The sequence below is a fragment of the Xenopus tropicalis genome, chromosome 5 (genome assembly GCF_000004195.4).
Source record: "Xenopus tropicalis strain Nigerian chromosome 5, UCB_Xtro_10.0, whole genome shotgun sequence".
Lineage (NCBI taxonomy): Eukaryota > Metazoa > Chordata > Amphibia > Anura > Pipidae > Xenopus > Xenopus tropicalis.
Window position 1 is genome coordinate 33,131,136 of NC_030681.2, and position 18,266 is coordinate 33,149,401.

General features: G+C 38.0%; 1 protein-coding gene across 12 annotated transcripts in view; it reads right to left on the bottom strand.

Annotated features, from left to right (window-relative positions):
• ehbp1 (EH domain binding protein 1) overlaps nucleotides 1-18,266 on the bottom strand; it is a 303,778-nt gene that overhangs the window by 206,751 nt on the left and 78,761 nt on the right. For all 12 annotated transcript variants that reach the window (XM_031902914.1, XM_018094164.2, XM_031902913.1 and 9 more), the window contains exons 3-4: nucleotides 8,783-8,840; nucleotides 314-409 (exon numbers count right to left, since the gene is read on the bottom strand). In XM_031902914.1, coding sequence (XP_031758774.1) covers nucleotides 314-409; nucleotides 8,783-8,840 — 154 coding nt within the window. The remainder of the gene's footprint in view (nucleotides 1-313; nucleotides 410-8,782; nucleotides 8,841-18,266) is intronic.

The following is an 18,266-nucleotide window of genomic DNA, read 5'->3' on the forward strand; positions in this document are numbered from 1 at the left end:
CGGCATTTACAGAAAGTAAGGGAGATGGATGGCAGACTGGGAGGAACTGGAAGAGGTCAGACTCAGCGGGAGGGTGGACGGACGAACAGAGCGCGGGAGGGTGGATGGACAGACAGAGCACAAGGGGGGGATGCTGGAAAAGAATTCAGGTGTGGGCTACAGTTTGACGAAGGGGGGTGGTGATGGCGGTACGGTCCCCCAACAGTCTGAGGGGCCATGATATGGCCCCTTGCTAAGAAGTTTGAGGACCCCTGTGGAAAAGGGTCTGAAATCTTTCACAAGGCACAGTGTAATCAATTATATTCTAACTTACCTTGAAGAGTGTCACAGTGATTTCAACATTTTCAGGAACTGGCCACACAACAACCCCACGGTAAGGATTTTTTATCCCAGGCTGCCAACTGTGAGCCTAAAAATAAAGACAATCATAGATGTAAAAATAAATTAACAAAAAAAAATATGCAGCTGGGTCAAAGACTAAAAATTATTCTCTCTCTGCCTGGAATGAACCCACCAATCCTGTATGGTGCCTGACTTTTGTATGACACAGGGGCAGGGCCCTGGATGGGTACATTAATAGAATAACTAGAAATAAGCTAGAAACTGAAATTTACTTTTACTTTTCACCAAGCCATACATACAAATCAATAGTCGCTCATGTGAGTTCAGAAGACGGTACTGTTATCATTCCTTATGTGAGAGTTAGAACTATACGCATTGCTATGTGTATAGCATGAGGTATAAATGTAAATAGCTTTTGTTTTCAGAAGGCTCTATACTGCATGTCCTTGCATTGTGAGGGGCTCTTTGTCTGCTTTTAGCCCCTTTTCCCTTAACCAGGTTGGTATCTCTGCTATAAAAGGTACTAAATCACAAACTTGTTTTTTAATCACTGTGAAACTCTGAAGCAATAATGACACATCTAGAGCAGCACTGTCAGTCTAATTCTATATAGCAGGCCGATTATCTCATGTAGCACCAATTGGCATGGTTTACACTGAAATAAGAGGCCATACAAAGTGTTTGACAGCCATAAACAGCCCATGGGACTCCAGCTGGACAACCCTGGTGAAGATGCAGTTCTAGTTTTAATCCCAGAGCAATTCTAAGGGCAATAACTGCCATGTTTTGATTTTTTTTTTTTATTTAAAATAAAAATGCTGCTTTTAGATATTGCCCAAATCTCCACTACCCCACAATGCACTAAAGTGTACATGCCATCATACATAAGTCTCCAGGGCTACCAACTATAGCCTGACTTTTATAGGGGTAGTTCACCTTTGCACTGAATGTTAGTATCATGTAGACAGTGATATTCTAAGACAATTTGCAATTGGTCTTTTTTTTTTAAAAAAAAACAAAAAAAAAATTTGTATAGTTTTTTATCATTTAGCTTTTTGTTCAGCAGCTCTCTCCCCCAAATTACCCTATAGACCGAAGGGGCCTGGCCCTAGGGCAGCAGCCTTTAATAAGGTAGCAATAATTGCTGTGGTACTTTAATTATATATCTTGTTCTTTCAACGCTTTCTATTAATGTTTTTATTGCAAGATTCATGATTCCAAAGCCAGACAGGTGTATGGGCTGGCTCAGATTCAATGCAGCTGGCATTTTGCCGAACAAATTTTACCTGGGGTGACAGATAAGGGCAGCACTGCTGGGACTCAGCACTTTAATAGTTGTCAGTTGTTCCACAGAAGGAGATTACTGTGAGTTAAACGTGACTAATACAGCTTTGGTCAGAGGTGTCAGTCAGGAGGATTTCAGCTGGCAGAAAATCAGCCATAATTGCCTCGCGCAGTTTCTGTTCCTTTGAATGCCAGGCCGCAAAGGTTTAAACTCTCTATTAGCCCAAATACACTCACTGGAGCATCTTTTAAAATTCTGTCTAGTTGAAATATTAAGAGGAGTACATATAATTATTTCCTTGCTTTGTTTCCCTGCTTTCTATGAAGGTGCCCCAGACTGATTTTCGGGCAGATATCGATCGGGTAGGCCTGTCAGAGGGCCCCATGCACAGACATATAAGCTGCCCAATCAGCCTGAAGGGGCCTGAATCGGCAGCTTAAATCTGCCCATGTATGGCCACCTTAAGACAGCAACGTCATTCTTGTGTGTATTAGTAGTACCATGAATACATTTTGTCCTGGTTTACTGGATACTTTCCTACCTTCTTTGTGCCTTTAATATTAAGGTTACCAGATCTATTAATTTCTATGGGACTTTTAAAAGCATATTTACCAAACGCTGAACTTTGACTTTCACTCACTGATAAATACTTTTTTATAAATCCCAAAGAAATGAATGGAGAGTGATGGCCTTTCACTCTAGCAAACTGTGATGAGCTCTAACTTCACTCTTTAAAAAATATAATAGAAGTGTCCCTGAATTTTTAAGTGATCTGATCACCTTATTTAATATTCAAGACTCGTACTAAGGAAACTTCCACCAGCATTAGTTTACTATGCAAAAGAGTTGGTAACTATATGTATGATAATATTAGGTGTAGAAGCAGTTTCAGGTTGAAGGAGAGGATGACACTGCCCAATAGCCATTTTCTAGCATCCAGACTCCAACAGACTCCCCATAGGCCAGGACTGCGCAGGCTTACGTAGAGCAACAGACAGTCAACAATAACTGACATCTCTGTCGACTGCCATCTGGGATGGAGAAATATTGAGCGAGCCACAGGGACACAGTGGGGGCGGCATTAACAGGTCAACATGGTGCTGGGTGACACTATTGCCTGGGGATATATATAAAAATTATAAGCCTTGGTGGACACATTTTAACGGTTCTAATTTTATTATTTTGTAATACAGGGACCTGTAACCCTATTAGTAATTTTTCTAAAGATGTTGATCATAAGTATATGAAATTTGGGGGGAAAAGTTGAGAACCACTGCTATAAACAATTCTGCTGAGGGAGTCTGTAAAACCACTTAAGCTGTTGCTAGCACATCAATTCCATTAAAAGTAAACTTTTGTCATCCAAATGTATAAGAAAAAGAAAGCATTAGTGGCCTCTAAGTTAAGGTGAGAAGTACCAAACTACTACACTAGAAGCTGCACTATATCACCAAGTAAATCTGCAAGTCTCTTACAAGAAATTATAATAGCATTATTCTGCACATTGTATGACCACAATAGTGTATACGTCTAACCTTTCAGCATTAAGTACACACTAATAATTAACTAACCTCCATCTATGAGTACTCAAGTTTGTATAGACTCTGTGCTCTGGCTATAATAAAGGTATCAGTTAAAGATAATTGCAGTTTATCTTGTGCAAGGCTAGTGTGCAATGTTAAATGTCCACTGCAGTCATTCCAAGACACAAATTGCATATATATTTTCCTTTAGCTATTCCTCTTTGCACATATGGATTAATGGCTACTCAAAGGAGTGTACTTTGTAATCTTTGGACTAATAATAAAGAAGCCTTTGTTATAATATTTGCACTTCTTCATTAATTTTCCACCAATAAACCAATAGTCTAATCCACGCTAAAGGTCTTTATAAAAAAACGACTTTAAAGGAAAACTATAACCGAAACAATGTAGGTGTCTATTAAAATATATTGCATGAACAAGCTCATATGTAAACCCCTAATTTCTGGTGTCAGTATCTCTTTAAAGTACTTACTTATTACTGTTACAGATGATCTCTGAAGGAGCACAAAGCCCATAACATAATGGTGGCCCAAGGAAAAAGATGTAAAATCGCAATATTATTAATATATATATATATATATATATATATATATATATATATATATATATATATAAATAATAGTTGTTGTTTTTTTTTTAATAGCCCCCTACAATGTTAGGCTGCCCATACCGGGAAGGAGTTCCACGGTTCAGGCCGCTATTTTGTGGCACTCACATGCACATAACGAGCGACAAGACACATCCCATGTAGCATTTCACCAAAGGACAAGGTAGAGAACATGGACAGAGCCCACAAAAGGTAGACAGGCAGCAATACCACAAGCTGTCAAACTCTTGTGGAGAAAATTTCAGTAAAGTCAGTGAAAAAATGTATGAAACAAATATGCAGAACCACATGCAGGGGGCCTACATTTTATGATGAGAGGACTAAGATGGCTTATTGCATAACTAAGTCATCACAAAGTAGGGCCCCCATATACTGTTGCCCTGCTTCATTTTATTGCAAATGGACATGGAACAATAAGAAACCATACTCTTATCCATAAGGGAGCTTACTTTTGGTTAAAATAAAACATTAGGTCCTGGCATGCGATGGCTTTACATATCTTAGGGCCATGAATTATTTGATGTTACCACAAACCATACATTTGAACACGGAATGCAACAAAACTTTTTAGACCATCATTAGGGAAAATGTCAACGATGACTTTTTGTACTCATAACCTTGGTCCCCTCCACCCAGAGCAGTTTGCCATTCTATTTGATTAATCTGATTGCAGCACTGCACATGCTAAGACCAACATGGGATTTTAAATGTGCTGAACATCAATCTGCCATCCATTTATACCAAAAATCAATTGCCTGGCCATCTGACCAATCAGGCTGCACCAATGCATAGTATAAAAAAAGCTACTAAACATCACACTGTGTCAAAGGACAAAACACGGATCTAGGTACCGAGCTTCAGGCTGCCATCGGACAAATCAAATCGCATCACTTTAAAGTATTGCAGAACTACTTAGCAGAGCATTGCGGCAAAGGGAAAAACAAGGATTTTCAATGGTGCCAAACTTCAAACTGCCTTCAATCTGTTAACTCCCATATCACATGCCTGCTGTCTCATCAATGAGATCATGTCATTCATAGTATTGCAAAACTATTTACAAGCACATTGCTGCAAAGGAAAAACCACATACACAGGAACTTTCAATAGCACTAATAGCACTGATCATTTGATCATTAGGGAGTAGAACAATTTGATAATTAGGAATGAAAACAATTAAACAAGGAAGCGAAACAGAAATTCCTTCTTGACCCAAAGTGACAGGAAACTTTATGGATCAATTGTTACAAGTTTCTTTTGAAAAATATATTGCTTAAAGGAGAATGAAAGGTACAATCACTGCATTTGCCTTATACCCCGGGGCTATTGCTCCCGTTAGGAGAAAACCACACCAGCCTGGGGTAGCTGCGAAGAGAGTGATCCTCCTCCTCCTCTCTTCTTTCTTCACGGCCCCTGGGCCGACCCATGTGCATTAGAGTGAAAAAGCTGGCTTTTTTGTAAAAGTTTGGCTTTTTACTCTACTGCTCATGCGCAAGCAGCACCAAGACAGAAAGAAGAGGATCACTGGCTCACAGCTACCCCGGGCTGGTGCAGTTTTCTCCTTATGTAAGCGATTACAATCACTGGGGTGGTGCATAACATTTTAGCACCCCCAAGTGATTGTATCTTTCCTTCTCTAAAAAATTAAGGAGAGAGGCATTAAGTGATGTCAGATATTACCTGACAGATGCCTAATACTGATGCTCATTGGGTAAACATTACACATATGAATTTATTATTAAATGAACTATTAATATAATGTAAAAATAACTATCTACTATAGTTAGCCCTAATTAATATTATAATACACTGAAAAACTGGCAATGGTTTTTATTACTACAAGTATCCAAAAGCTTTTCATTAGTGTTGACTTCTGCAATATTTTGGTGCCAAAAAACTGAACACTGGTATCAACCCATTTTAACCGACATTATGTGTAGCAGATGCTAGCCATAGCAAGACCAATTAGGTGAATTGAACATGAGCACTGCTTTAATTTTGGCACTAAAATTATGCAGCATATGGCAATTTTAAATTAATTTTAGTAACTAGTTGCTAGGGAGGAGCAACTTTTTCTGTTGGTGGCTAGAAATAGGCAAAATAGTAAAGCTCATAATTAAAAAACATAAATAGTGAGGGCCAAATGAGGTTAAAAATTGGTAGCTTTATATCATACTAGAAGTTAATTCAAATGAGAACTTCCCCTGTAAGAACAATTATTTACACAAGAAGCAGGGAATAAAGGATGCACTGGTATGTTGAGAGATATTACAGATAAAATATAAAGTGGGTCAGAAAGTGAAAAGCCCTTTAAATGAGTTTAAAGTTTGTTGCTTAACAGGGAGCCAGAAATGTGACTTTAGAAAGATATGAGGTGGTGTTTGCTAGTAGAGGGACAGATTATTTTGGCAGAAGAAGAGAAGACAGATGGGGAGGAGGAGATAGAGGCATTAGCAGGCTAATAAGTACAATGTTACTGTAATACATTCATGAAAGAATAACAGCACAAAGAGTCTTACTTGTAAAAAGAAACAGAAAAGATCATTGAAATGTTTGTGATCTAAAGTAACAAATAGTCTTGGCCAAGTGAAAAATGCCAATTCAGAATCATAAGGAAGTATCATCATACTGTGTTCAATCAGTTACATAGTTTACTTGGGTTGGAACAAAACTACCACAGAAGAACCAAAATTTTACGTTTTCCAGGGGGCCACATCAAAACAGACTATATTCTTGAAAAACATAAATTCGGGAAAGAAAAAAAACAGTTTGCCTGTGTGGAACCTGTAAGAAACATTAATTCTGGGAAAACATGAAATCCGAAGATGTAAAATTGTGGTTCTACTGTAGTTCAACCCTTGTGTTAGATCCTAGCATCACTCACCCACATTATGAGAGGAAATCTATCATATACATACACTAACACTAACCTATCTACATACACAGGCACACATATGTATACAGATACCAACAGATACATACATAAACATCTTTCAGACTGGGTGTCTAACATTTTGGCACCCCCAATGATTATACCTTTCCTTCTCCTTTAATCACCTTTTTTCCATTACAAAGTCTAATCCATTGCTGCACATGGCTAATGGGCTCACTCACTTAATGGTTATTAATTTTTCAGATCAGAAGGGTTCTGGTTTTGTTACATGGAGTTAGGTCAACCACTACAACCCTGTTTCCCCGAAAATAGGATATCCTCCGAAAGTAAGGCACCCCGCCCGATTTTTCACCCCCCTCGGAAAATAAGGCACCCCCACGAAAATAAGACACCCACCTAGGGCTGGGCGATAAATCTCGCCCAAACGATGGAATAAATGTGTACCGTATTCTTCTTCATGGAAAAATAAGACATCCCCTGAAATTAAGACCTAGTGCATATTTTGGAGCTTAAAAAAATATAAGACAGTGTCTTATTTTCGGGGAAACACGGTAGCACCAGGTTCTAGTAAAAGCAGTTACTGCCTTGTATACTGAGCAAAGAAACTACTTGAGCCTCAGTGGGTTTGCAAATGAGACCCAAAGTTTAAAAAACACTTGAAACCATTTAAGATGCAATTACAAAGCTCTGTATCACAGGTGAATAAGATCTGATAACAACAACATCCAACTCTTTGTTAGTTTTTCAGATGTCTCTGCTATAAAGATTCAAGATGACAGCGCTGAAATAGGAAGATATTTATTTGACATTCCGTAAGACTGAAAAGATATGAAACAAATTGGAAGAACATTAAGCGGATGCTACTGCTGCGAACAGCAATCTAGCAGACATTGATGGCCAAAACAAACAGACAGAATGAAGCTGCACAAACCAGAATGTACAACTGTCATAACAAATGATCCTCACGTCACTGTTTTTAGTTCTGACATGGCTGTTATATTATTTTTAGTTGGGCTTGGTGAACTTAACCTGATGAGCCACTACCAATGCAATACAAATACATAATAATTAGAATTCTTGTGAGCAAGATTTCATTGTCAATGTGCTGAGAATAAATAATTATAATGAACTAGTTATAAAAAAAAACAGGACTGGGCCTCCCTCGTGACATGAGTTAGTTTGAGAGTTATGGCTTACTGTTTGGCATTGTCCTGCTTAAATAAGCAAGGCCATCCCTGAGAAATAATGGTGCCTTCCCAGATGTGCAAGCTACCCATGCCATGTACACTAACGCACCCCTATACCATCACAAATGCAGTAATTTCCACTATAGAATTATTTCTGTTATAAATGCAGTACTGCCGAAGGCAAAATATCATGATCATCCATTGACTTTTCTTTTGGCCTTGTCCCATTTTCCCGCTCACGCAAACAGCACATCTGCGCTGTTAAGTCCATGCAAGGAAGAATGCATGGACTTATAAATGGACTTAGAAATATTTTGAAGAGGCTGTTCACCGATTAAAATCTTTTGGGGGGGGTTTCATTGTCCTTTAAGGAACATTATTCTTAAATTCTTATTCACCCCGTCTTTAAAAGAGAGGTGTACCCCTCCCAGCCTTTACCTCTCAGAGACACAGCCTCTCTGGGATCCGCCCTTTTTAGCATTAGATAAACTTCTTCAGTCCCCTTGCCCATTGCCAACTTTTTTGAAACGTGTTGCTGACATTAAATTAAAAGGAGCATATATTTTTTAGAAAACAATTTCTCTAACATTTCTCAGTTTCAACATCCGATATGTCGACTTTGTATTATTCACAGTTAAATATAGGGTTTAAATTATTTGAAAATCATCCAATTCACTTTTTGTTTACATTTTACACAGTGTCCCAAATTTTTAAAAACAGGGTTGTATTTAAATAGTTGAAGAATAAATGATAGGCCGCTGTGCAAAAACCAGATGTCACAATTTTCCATGGAGCTAACCATGCATCTCTTTTGTAGCCAAAGTGGCTTGCCCGTCTGCAGGCAACAAGGAGCAGCATTTTTTAATCCCTACTGGGGAACATTAAAACTTCACAAACTCTATTTGTTTAGACAATTAATGGGCTCACCTTTGACGATTTCCTTCGACTCCTCCTAGTCCACACAACTACTAACTTGTCAGGTTGCCTACAAATGAAAAAAAAAAAAGATATATATACATATATATATATACATAAGACATATATATCTTAGCAATAAATGCAAAAACCAATATTAACACATAAATATCTAACTAAAAAAATAAAAAAATCCAGGGGCAAACTTAATTTCATACAGAAATGCAATATTCATTTTCCAAAAACAGCAACAAGACAGCAGTACTGAGACACATAAACATTGCAGCCGCCATCATCACTAAGTTTGCAAGTGTCGTCGCTGAAAGTCTAAACCAAAGAAGCTAAAGAGGGATGCAAAGCCAGGGCTTGGAATGTTGTGTATGCTCCTTGTGCAGGGTCGAAAGTAAGGGATGACTGGATTGGATGTAGGCTGACACCAAAATCTTTAAAAAAGAAGATGTAAGGACTGATGATCCTTCACAATCTAGGCAGTCTGGGTGGCACAGTGAGTTTACAGAATGTACACTGCAGCAATTGTTCATACCAGGCATACTTTTTAAACAACTTCCTTTGTCCTTTAAGAGACATATTTACTTACCTATCTGGATTTTTTTTTTTTCAAAAACTCACACAGGTTTTCAGGCATCAATTTGCACAAAGCTCTTCAAAAATAAACTCAATGACTACCTTTTGAAGTACTCACAGAAACTCGTGACTCGGTTCTGGTACTTATAATGAAGTGACAACCGCTGCTAAACAGCACTTATCTTCCTATTTGGTGGGTTACCAACCCACTTAGACTGTAAGCTCTATGGGGCAGGAACCTCCTTCTGCATGTGTCTTTGTGGGGATATATTAACATTTAGATTTTCATGGTTTTATTTATTTATTTATTTTTAAAACTACAACTAAACTCATTTCCCCAACTGTCAGTAATTCGTTTTGTTGCACGAAAACCGTGACTTTTTCATACTGTCGCAAAAAGCATAGAAAACCCTAAACACCTCTAAAACAATGAAGCAAAGAAAGATGTTGGAGTTGTAAAAGGGACATCTGCCACTGAGTTCTACATGGCAACCAAATCACATTTTTTTTTCCAGCAACAAAATCATCCAATTGAAAAAAATTAAGTACAGGTATGGGATCCGTTATCCAGATTGCTCGGGACCTGGGGTTTTCCGGATAAGGGGTCTTTCCATAATTCAGATCCTACCTTAAGTCTGGTAAAAAAAATTATTTAAACAGTAATTAAACCCAATAGGATTGTTTTGCCTCTAATAAGGATTAATTATATTTTAGTTGGGATCAAGTACAAGGCACTGTTTTATAATTACAGAGAAAAAGGAAACCATTTTTAAAACTGTGAATTATTTGATTAAAATGGAGTCTATGGGAGATAGTCTTTCCGCAATTTGGAACTTTCTGGATAACGGGTTTCCGGATAAGGTGTCTGAAACCTGTAAAAGCAAATGCCCCCCTTAATCTTTAAAGGAGAAGGAAAGGCAAAGTCACTTGGGGGTGCCAAAATGTTAGGCACCCCCAAGTGACTTAAATCGCTTACCTTTTATCTTAGCTGCATCGCTTCCTTCTTCCTGTTCATTCGCGTGCGCATGCGCAGTAGAGTGAAAAAGCCGAACTTTAACAGAGAAGTCAGCTTTTCACTCTACTGCGCATGCGCCGACCGTGGCGTCCCGGCAAAATGAAGGCGGAAGGAGGAAGCGTTCGCTCCAGGTACCCCTGGCTGGTGCTGTTTTCTCCTAACAGGGGCACCAGCCCGGGGTAAAAGGTAGGCGATTAAAGTCACTTGGGGGTGCCTAACATTTTGGCACCCCAAGTGACTTAGCCTTTCCTTCTCCTTTAATGTAACTGTACCTTGAATTTATCTGTATTTATTACTGTATTAACCTGTTTGTTCTATCAAGTTATTATTCTGCTGTATAGTGTTGCATACATAGATACCACTATATACTATGTCTGCATTTGACTTTCTTACAGTCCCTTTTTCTAGCTCCCAAAATAATGAAAGCTGCTCCAGTGTATTACCAACATCCAGTCAGTACCCTTCTAAACATCTAGTTGATTCAGCTTCTTTTATTAGGTTAAGTTAGCGATGACAGGGAAACAGTACAGCCAAGTAACCAGTCTCAACTTCTGGCAAGTTAAGCCATGTCTACGTAAAGAAAAACTTAATTTTTATGCCATTTTAGTCATAAATACACAGAGAAATGGTATTTACAAAAACAAAGTAAAATCAGAATAACCTCAAATGAAACCATTCGGAGCCCCAAGACAGTAAGCGGAGGCCTCCAACTACTCAATCAGACTAATTAACACACCAAAAATGTGGGATATATATGCCACAACAATTACAGAAACAAGGAGCAAGGACTTCTTAGAACTAAATGAATAACTAAAACACAACAATTACATAGTAATGTATTCACCTAATTTAAAATATGGCTGGCCAACCTACTATAAAGGACCAGTATCAATAAGGAATTGACCAATACATACTAAGCAAATAAGTCACCCTAAGATCTAACGATCAGTTTTTTAATTTATGAATTAAATTTTTATTTACATATATACATACACATGTGAAAACAATTAGGACACCCTATGAAAGCCTGTGTGTTTTTTTTTTAATATGTTTGGACATATGGATATTTAATCTCAATTTTAACTGGGAGATTCAAGTAATATAACTAAACAATTAAAGGAGAAGGAAAGGTAAAAACTAAGTAAGCTTTATCAGAAAGGTCTATGTAAATACAGCCATAAGCACTCGCAGAAACGCTGCAATGAGTTCTCTGTCAAAAGATTTCTTGTATATGTTTTTCTCTGCTAAGAGACAGGCAGCTCTCTCCTCTCTGCCCTCTCATGCCCCCCCCTCCTCAAGAACTCACTCCCCCCCTTAGGAATGTGGATCTGAGCCAATCAGCAGGAAGCTTCCTCATAGTCTTACAAACTGAGCATGTACACCTGTCTTGCAGGAGTGAGGCATTATGGGAACTTTCTTTACACAGCTCAGCGTTTTTTCTTCCTGTTTGGCTTCTGATCATCTGAACAGGAGAAATATGGGGAGACTTAAGGGCACTATTGAGAAAAGTGAAGGTATGCCTGCAGGCTCTTTATTAGCCTTTCCTTCTTCTTGGAAACTGGAGAAAAGGCTTTTCAAAATCTTCTGTAAAATGTAGTTCTACAAAAATGCAATTTCTGGTGAGGAATAAATAAGGACACCCCTACATTTAGTCCCACTTAAGGCTAATGCCAGACGAGGCATAGGGCGGATATTTTCGGTAAGCAGAAAAACGCTAGTACGCCTCGTCTGGCATTAGCCTTAAATGACTCAAGTCACACACAGGTGTATCACATCAGGTGCACATGATTAGAACATCATTACTCAGCATTTTGAAGGAGGTTTGCCCTATTTAAACCTCAGACATTTAGTTTGGTGTGCTCCTGACTGTTGAGGTGAGAGTGAACACCATGGTGAGATCAAGGCCTTCAGAAAGTAGATTGTAGCAGCTTATAAGTCTGGTAAGGGATTTAAGAAGATCTCAAAAGAATTTGAAATCAGTCATTCTACTGTCCGGAAAATAGTCCAGATCTGGCTCTCCAAGCAAGTTCACCCCAAGAACAGATGGCAAGGTGCTAAAAGAAGTTTCCAAAATCCCTAAAACATCATCACGGGACCTACAGGAGGCTCTTGCTACTGTTAATGTGAAAGTGCATGCCTCTACAATCAGAAAGAGACTGCACAACTTTACATTGCAAGGGAAGTGTGCAAGGAGGAAACCTTTGCTCTCTAAGAGAAACATCAAGGCCAGACTGAAGTTTGCCAGAGAGAACGTAGACAAACACCAGGCTTTTTGGAATAATGTTCTTTAGACAAATGAGCCTAAAATTTAATTATTTGGACACCAGAACAGAGGGCATGTTTGGCGTAAACCAAATACAGCATTCCAGAAAAAGAACCTCATACCAACTGTGTCATGGTTTGGCCAGCTCACCATCACAGAATCCACCATGAATTCTAATGTGTATCAGAGGATGCTTGAGGAACATGTGAGACCAACTGTAAGAAAATAAAGCTGAAGAGGAACTAGACCCTGCAACACGACACAAAACATACCAGTAAATTCACCAAGGACTGGCTGAAAACTAAGAAATGGAGAGTCCTGGAGTTAAAGCCCAGACCTTAATCCCATTGAGATGCTGTGGGACTTGAAACGGGATATACATGCAAGAAACCCCTCAAACATCTCACAGCTGAGATGCATTGAGGAGTGGGGCAAACTTTCCTCAGATCGATGTCAGAGACAGGTAGATGGCTACACTGCAGTTATTTCAGCCAAGGGGGGGAACACTAGATATTAGGGGGTTAGAATTCACATTTTTGTAGATATCTTTTGTTTAATTATAAGACCTTTTGAGTAAATCAAGGTTAATGTTTGCTATTTACCAGCAATTAAATTCAAAGATAAATAAAAACAAGATTAGACATTTATATGTGAATATTTCTTCACATGACTGTATATATAATAGATAATTTAAAGATAATTCTGGAACCCAAGCAGGGTTAACATAATTTACTCTACTAAAGCTGCAAGACATTACTATGCAGACGTTCAGCTAAAGAGGCTGGATATTTCCCAGGAATTTTATTCTTGGAAGAAATGCCAAATGCATTTTCCAGCTATAGTGTGGCATAAGGAAGGATCACAAAATCACACGCAGAAAAAATGCTTAAACCCCCAAAGCTGGTAAATGCTGATGAAAACTGTACTTGTCTCCCCCCCTCTGGAATAGGAAAATCAGCCTTATTAGGAGTAAAACTGAAGTATATTTTTACATTGTCAGATTTTTTCAGTGCAAAGAAATGGGATATTTATTGATACCCATATTTTAATTCTTATTTGGATCTTTCTCGTTAAGGGCAAGGACAGGCACAGGGTTTTACGCAATTAAAAAGTATGAAAAATCAATGGCACACACAGCAGGTACCAGCAGGGCAAGCCCATGCAAGTTATATTGCGGAAGTGTGAAGTTTTGGGGCAAGATCCCTTTGTCAAGCACCTTACCCCGTCAGGGTCTTACCCTGAAACGTCACACTTCTGCAATAAAACTTGCATAGGCTTGCGTGAGAGTGATTTTTCACAGTTCTACATTGGTCGGGAGGGTGCTGGCTCCTCCGACACTGGGCACCAGCCATTTTTTTTGGAGCACCAGGATGTGATCTATCCATAATTGTGTGAACTTTCTTCCAGTTGCAATTCACTGATAAATGTCCCATAATAATTCTAGACAGAAAAATGTAACTAAAAATGTTCTAGAGGTTTTTGTGTAAGCCAGTGGGGCAAAGTGTCTTCTGTAAGGGGTAAAGGTATAAGATCTGTTATCTGGAAACCTGTTATCCACAAAGCTCAGATTTATAGGAAGGGCATCTGCCACTGATTCCATTTTCCAAATAATTTTAATTTTTAAAAATCATTCCCTTTTTCTCTGTAATAATAAAACAGTAGCTTGTACTTGATCCTAGATACGATACAATTAATCCTTATTGGAGGCAAAACAATTATATTGGGTTTAAATAAATTATCTTTTAGTAGGTTTAAGGTATGGAGATCCAAATTACAGAAAGATCTATTATCCAGAAAACCCCAGGTCCTGAACATTCTGGATAACAGGTTGCATACCTGTATAAGTAAAGAATACTAATGAGAGTACTTTTCAGGCCACTTGTCATTAAGTGACCTCCCCAGTCAGTGGGCAAGATTCTGAGGTCTTGCATCCTTTTCACCGAGAGTACAACATGCTCACCAAAGAGAGAGTACACCAGGCACACTGTGGGTAAATGGGTAAGTGGCCAGGGAACCGAACCAGGATCTTAGAAAACCTGGCCAAAGTAAGCTTTTGTTTTCATTTCAGTTTGAGCAGGTTTTATTGTGTTTAGTGAACTATATAATACTATGGATGATTCATTTTTGTTCAAGACATCAGCCTGCATGAAGACAGTTTAAATAAACATAAGGCTTTAATTAACATTTCAGTAAAAGTGAATTGTAACATACACGTTGTATGTGTTACGGAACCCTCAAAATTAACCCTCAAATCTTGTACATTTTTCTCAACGGTACCTATAAGGTAAATAACCTTCCCACCTCCTTTTCTCCTACCAATGCAAAGACAACCAATCAGTTGAGCAGGCACACAGGTGCCAAACATAGCCCAGTCTGATGAAGGCTGCTCAAGCACGGGAGTGACAAACAGCCACAGAAGCAAGTTGTCTGGTTAAGTGAAATACTGGACAGATATCGATTTTAGAGGTTTGAAATTCTCACTAGGTGATGACCACACACTATTGGGAACTTTGGTAATTAAAGGCAGATTTATCGAAATCGCTTTCTCAATTAATTTTATATATGAAAAACCACAACTATTTCTAGTGTTCTACAAGTGTTAAAATCTTTTGGGCAGAGATGCTGCATGCCATTTTGTACAATAGATTTACTAACTAATCTCAAGAATTCATAAGCTAGTCCAGGGATATAAATATTCCATAAACGTAATACCAGTGTGCCCCATTCATTGGATAGAATTGATCTCAGCACCTCTGAGCTCCCGAGTTCTTTATGTAAGAAAATATAAGAAAATTGATAAGCAGAAGATCAATCATAAGCTTTTAGTGCTTTTTTTTTTTACCAATGAAAGTACAGGTATAGGACCCATTATCCAGAATGCTCAGGACCAAGGGTAAGGAGCCTACTAAAAAATCGATAAAACATTAATTAAAACCAATAGGATTGTTTTGCATCCAATAAGGATTTTATATATCTTAGTTGGGATCAATTACAAGGTACTGTTTTATTACTACAGAGAAAAAGAAAATCAGTTAAAAATTCTAAATTATTTGATTAAAATGGAGTCTATGGGAGACAGGCTTTCCGTAATTCGGGGCTTTCTGGATATTGGGTTTCCGGATATGGGATCCCATACCTGTACTCATTTTCACAATCTCAACCATTGCTAAATTCAAGCCAGCTGGCATAGCTACAGGTCTATTTCAGACCCTATCTGGGTAGGAGATTAAAACTGCCCATAAAGTATAAAATCCACTCATTTGATAAGGTCACCAAACCAGTGGATCTTTCCCCAATATGGCCACCTAAGGTGGGATTAAAGGGCATTGGGGTCAGAATTGCATCAATGAGCTGATGTGGTCCTTGATCCAATGGAAAAATCAAACCTGCCAGATAGGCCCATCAGAGGGCCGCAAGCACGAGCAGATAAACTGACGAATTAGTCTGAAGATGCCAAATCACTAGCTTAAATCTGCCTGTGTACAATCGTCTTAAGAAGGCGGCCTAAAGGCAGGCTCTCACACATCATAGAGTTTACCTTTATGGTTACAGAGGACGTTAGATTTACTTAATTTAACATAGCAGGAAAAAAGGCTAAAATTAACAAGGACATAGCAAAGAAAGTGACATTAGCATTAATACATGTATAAAGATAACTACATGACCATATCTAATTGTGTGCAACAAACTTCACAAACCAAGTGAAAATGCTTGGAACAGGAATAATGCAATAAATACATTATAATATCCCCCAGTGGCAGAGTCATGCATCTCATTAGCCATTCCAGTACCTTAAATAGCTCCCTTAGTAACCGAAAAGAACGATGACTGTAGACATGTCACAGGTTTTAACCCAATTAGTTGACTGTAGGTCATGAGACCACATGCACAGTAATCTGTTGGAACAAAACTGCAGCCTACAGGCCTATTACTGTAAAGGGAAAGAAAGTCAGTCATACCCAGAGGCAACATTCACTGAGGGTTAGCCAAATATGAAACTCAACTGCATAGGAGGTAGAGGAGGGCTATGTACTGTTGCCTCCAATAAAGTTTCATTATATTTTAGTACGGGTCATGTACAAAGCACTGTTTTATTAATACAGAGAAAATAGACATAATTTTAAAAATATAAATTATTTGCTTATAATGGAGTCTGGTAAATGGCCTTTCAGTAAATCATAACTTTTTGGATAACGGGTTTCCAGATAACAGATCCTACACCTGTGTTTGATTTTTTTTTTTTTTTTTTTTAATCTTCTTAAAGGGGAAATGTAATAAAACGTCCACTAAATGGTGATGGGTCCTTTCACCAACATTATGTTTTACTATTTTTTAGTGAGCTAATAATGGTTTAGTAGTGTTTCCACAAGCTAAGATGTTCTTTCCTAATGAAAGCAAGTTAACCATGTTGTCAGTAGTGCATTGCAAACTGTTGGAATCAGCCAGTTAGAGACTGTAAAATCTGTCAGGGACACAAAGCACCAGTTGCAGGTATGGAAAAACTGTTGGGGTGAGAACCTCCCTAATAAATACTTTTAATAATTGACAGGCATAACAGAAAGCAAATTTTGGCATGAAAATGCGAAAGTATGCATACTTCTAACATTTTCAATGATCTAAATTGTAAAAAACAGCAACTCAGAACAAGTGAGGCACTTATAACAATAACTATAGCTGCTTGTGTTGTACAAGATCATATTGTGGTATTATACTTTAATATTTATTTTGCCCAGCACTGTTAAATATGTTGACACCACATAAAAGCTTTTTGTCGCGTAACCATGTGGTTTCCATGGCAATTGTTTGACACATTTCACTTGAGTACTGGTTACACTAGAGGTAGGCTCTGTCATGTGACAGACCATTATGACATCACAATACCCAAGAAGGGTTTAGAAACGTCACAGCCACAGTTTCCCCAGTCTACTTTAAGACTCAGCGACTGGCAGAGGTGAGTACAAGTTGTGGTAAAAGAGGTTTTGTTTTAATTCATTTGTATATACACTAGCAGAGATAGATAAAAGTTTTAACAAACATTGTGTTTCAGAACCAATTCTTCTATTTATTGCTCATTAGAAAGTATGTTATTTATACATAGATATAGCAAACCTGTGTATACTGTCCAAAATTATATTTATTGAAAAAATAATATATCGACATAAATGTGTAATAACACAATATGCATTTAAAACTGTATTAAAGCATATCGGAATTAGACAATGCAGCAAAAAAAAACACAGTGATCCCCAAATGCCACATTTTTTGTTGAGAAATCTAGTTTTGATATGATTAAATACATATTTGAATGCAAATTTGCAATGTTATTGTTTACATTTGTATTTATGCAACTTGTTCAGTTGAGCCATAATTAGAATAGAGATGAAAAATGCATTTGTTTGTAACAGAATTAAAGATCATAATAAGTCTTGACAAAATCTGCTTGAAAACCTGAACTTTTATATTCAGATTATACTCTAATGATTTTTAACTCCATTATGCAAATCCTTTGTTATGTGACATCACCATGCCATGATGATGTCACAATACCCGTGAAGGGTTTATACACTTCACCCCAGTGTTTGATCAGTCTACTTTTCAGACTGGCAGAGGCAAGTAGTTGTGGTCCAAAATGT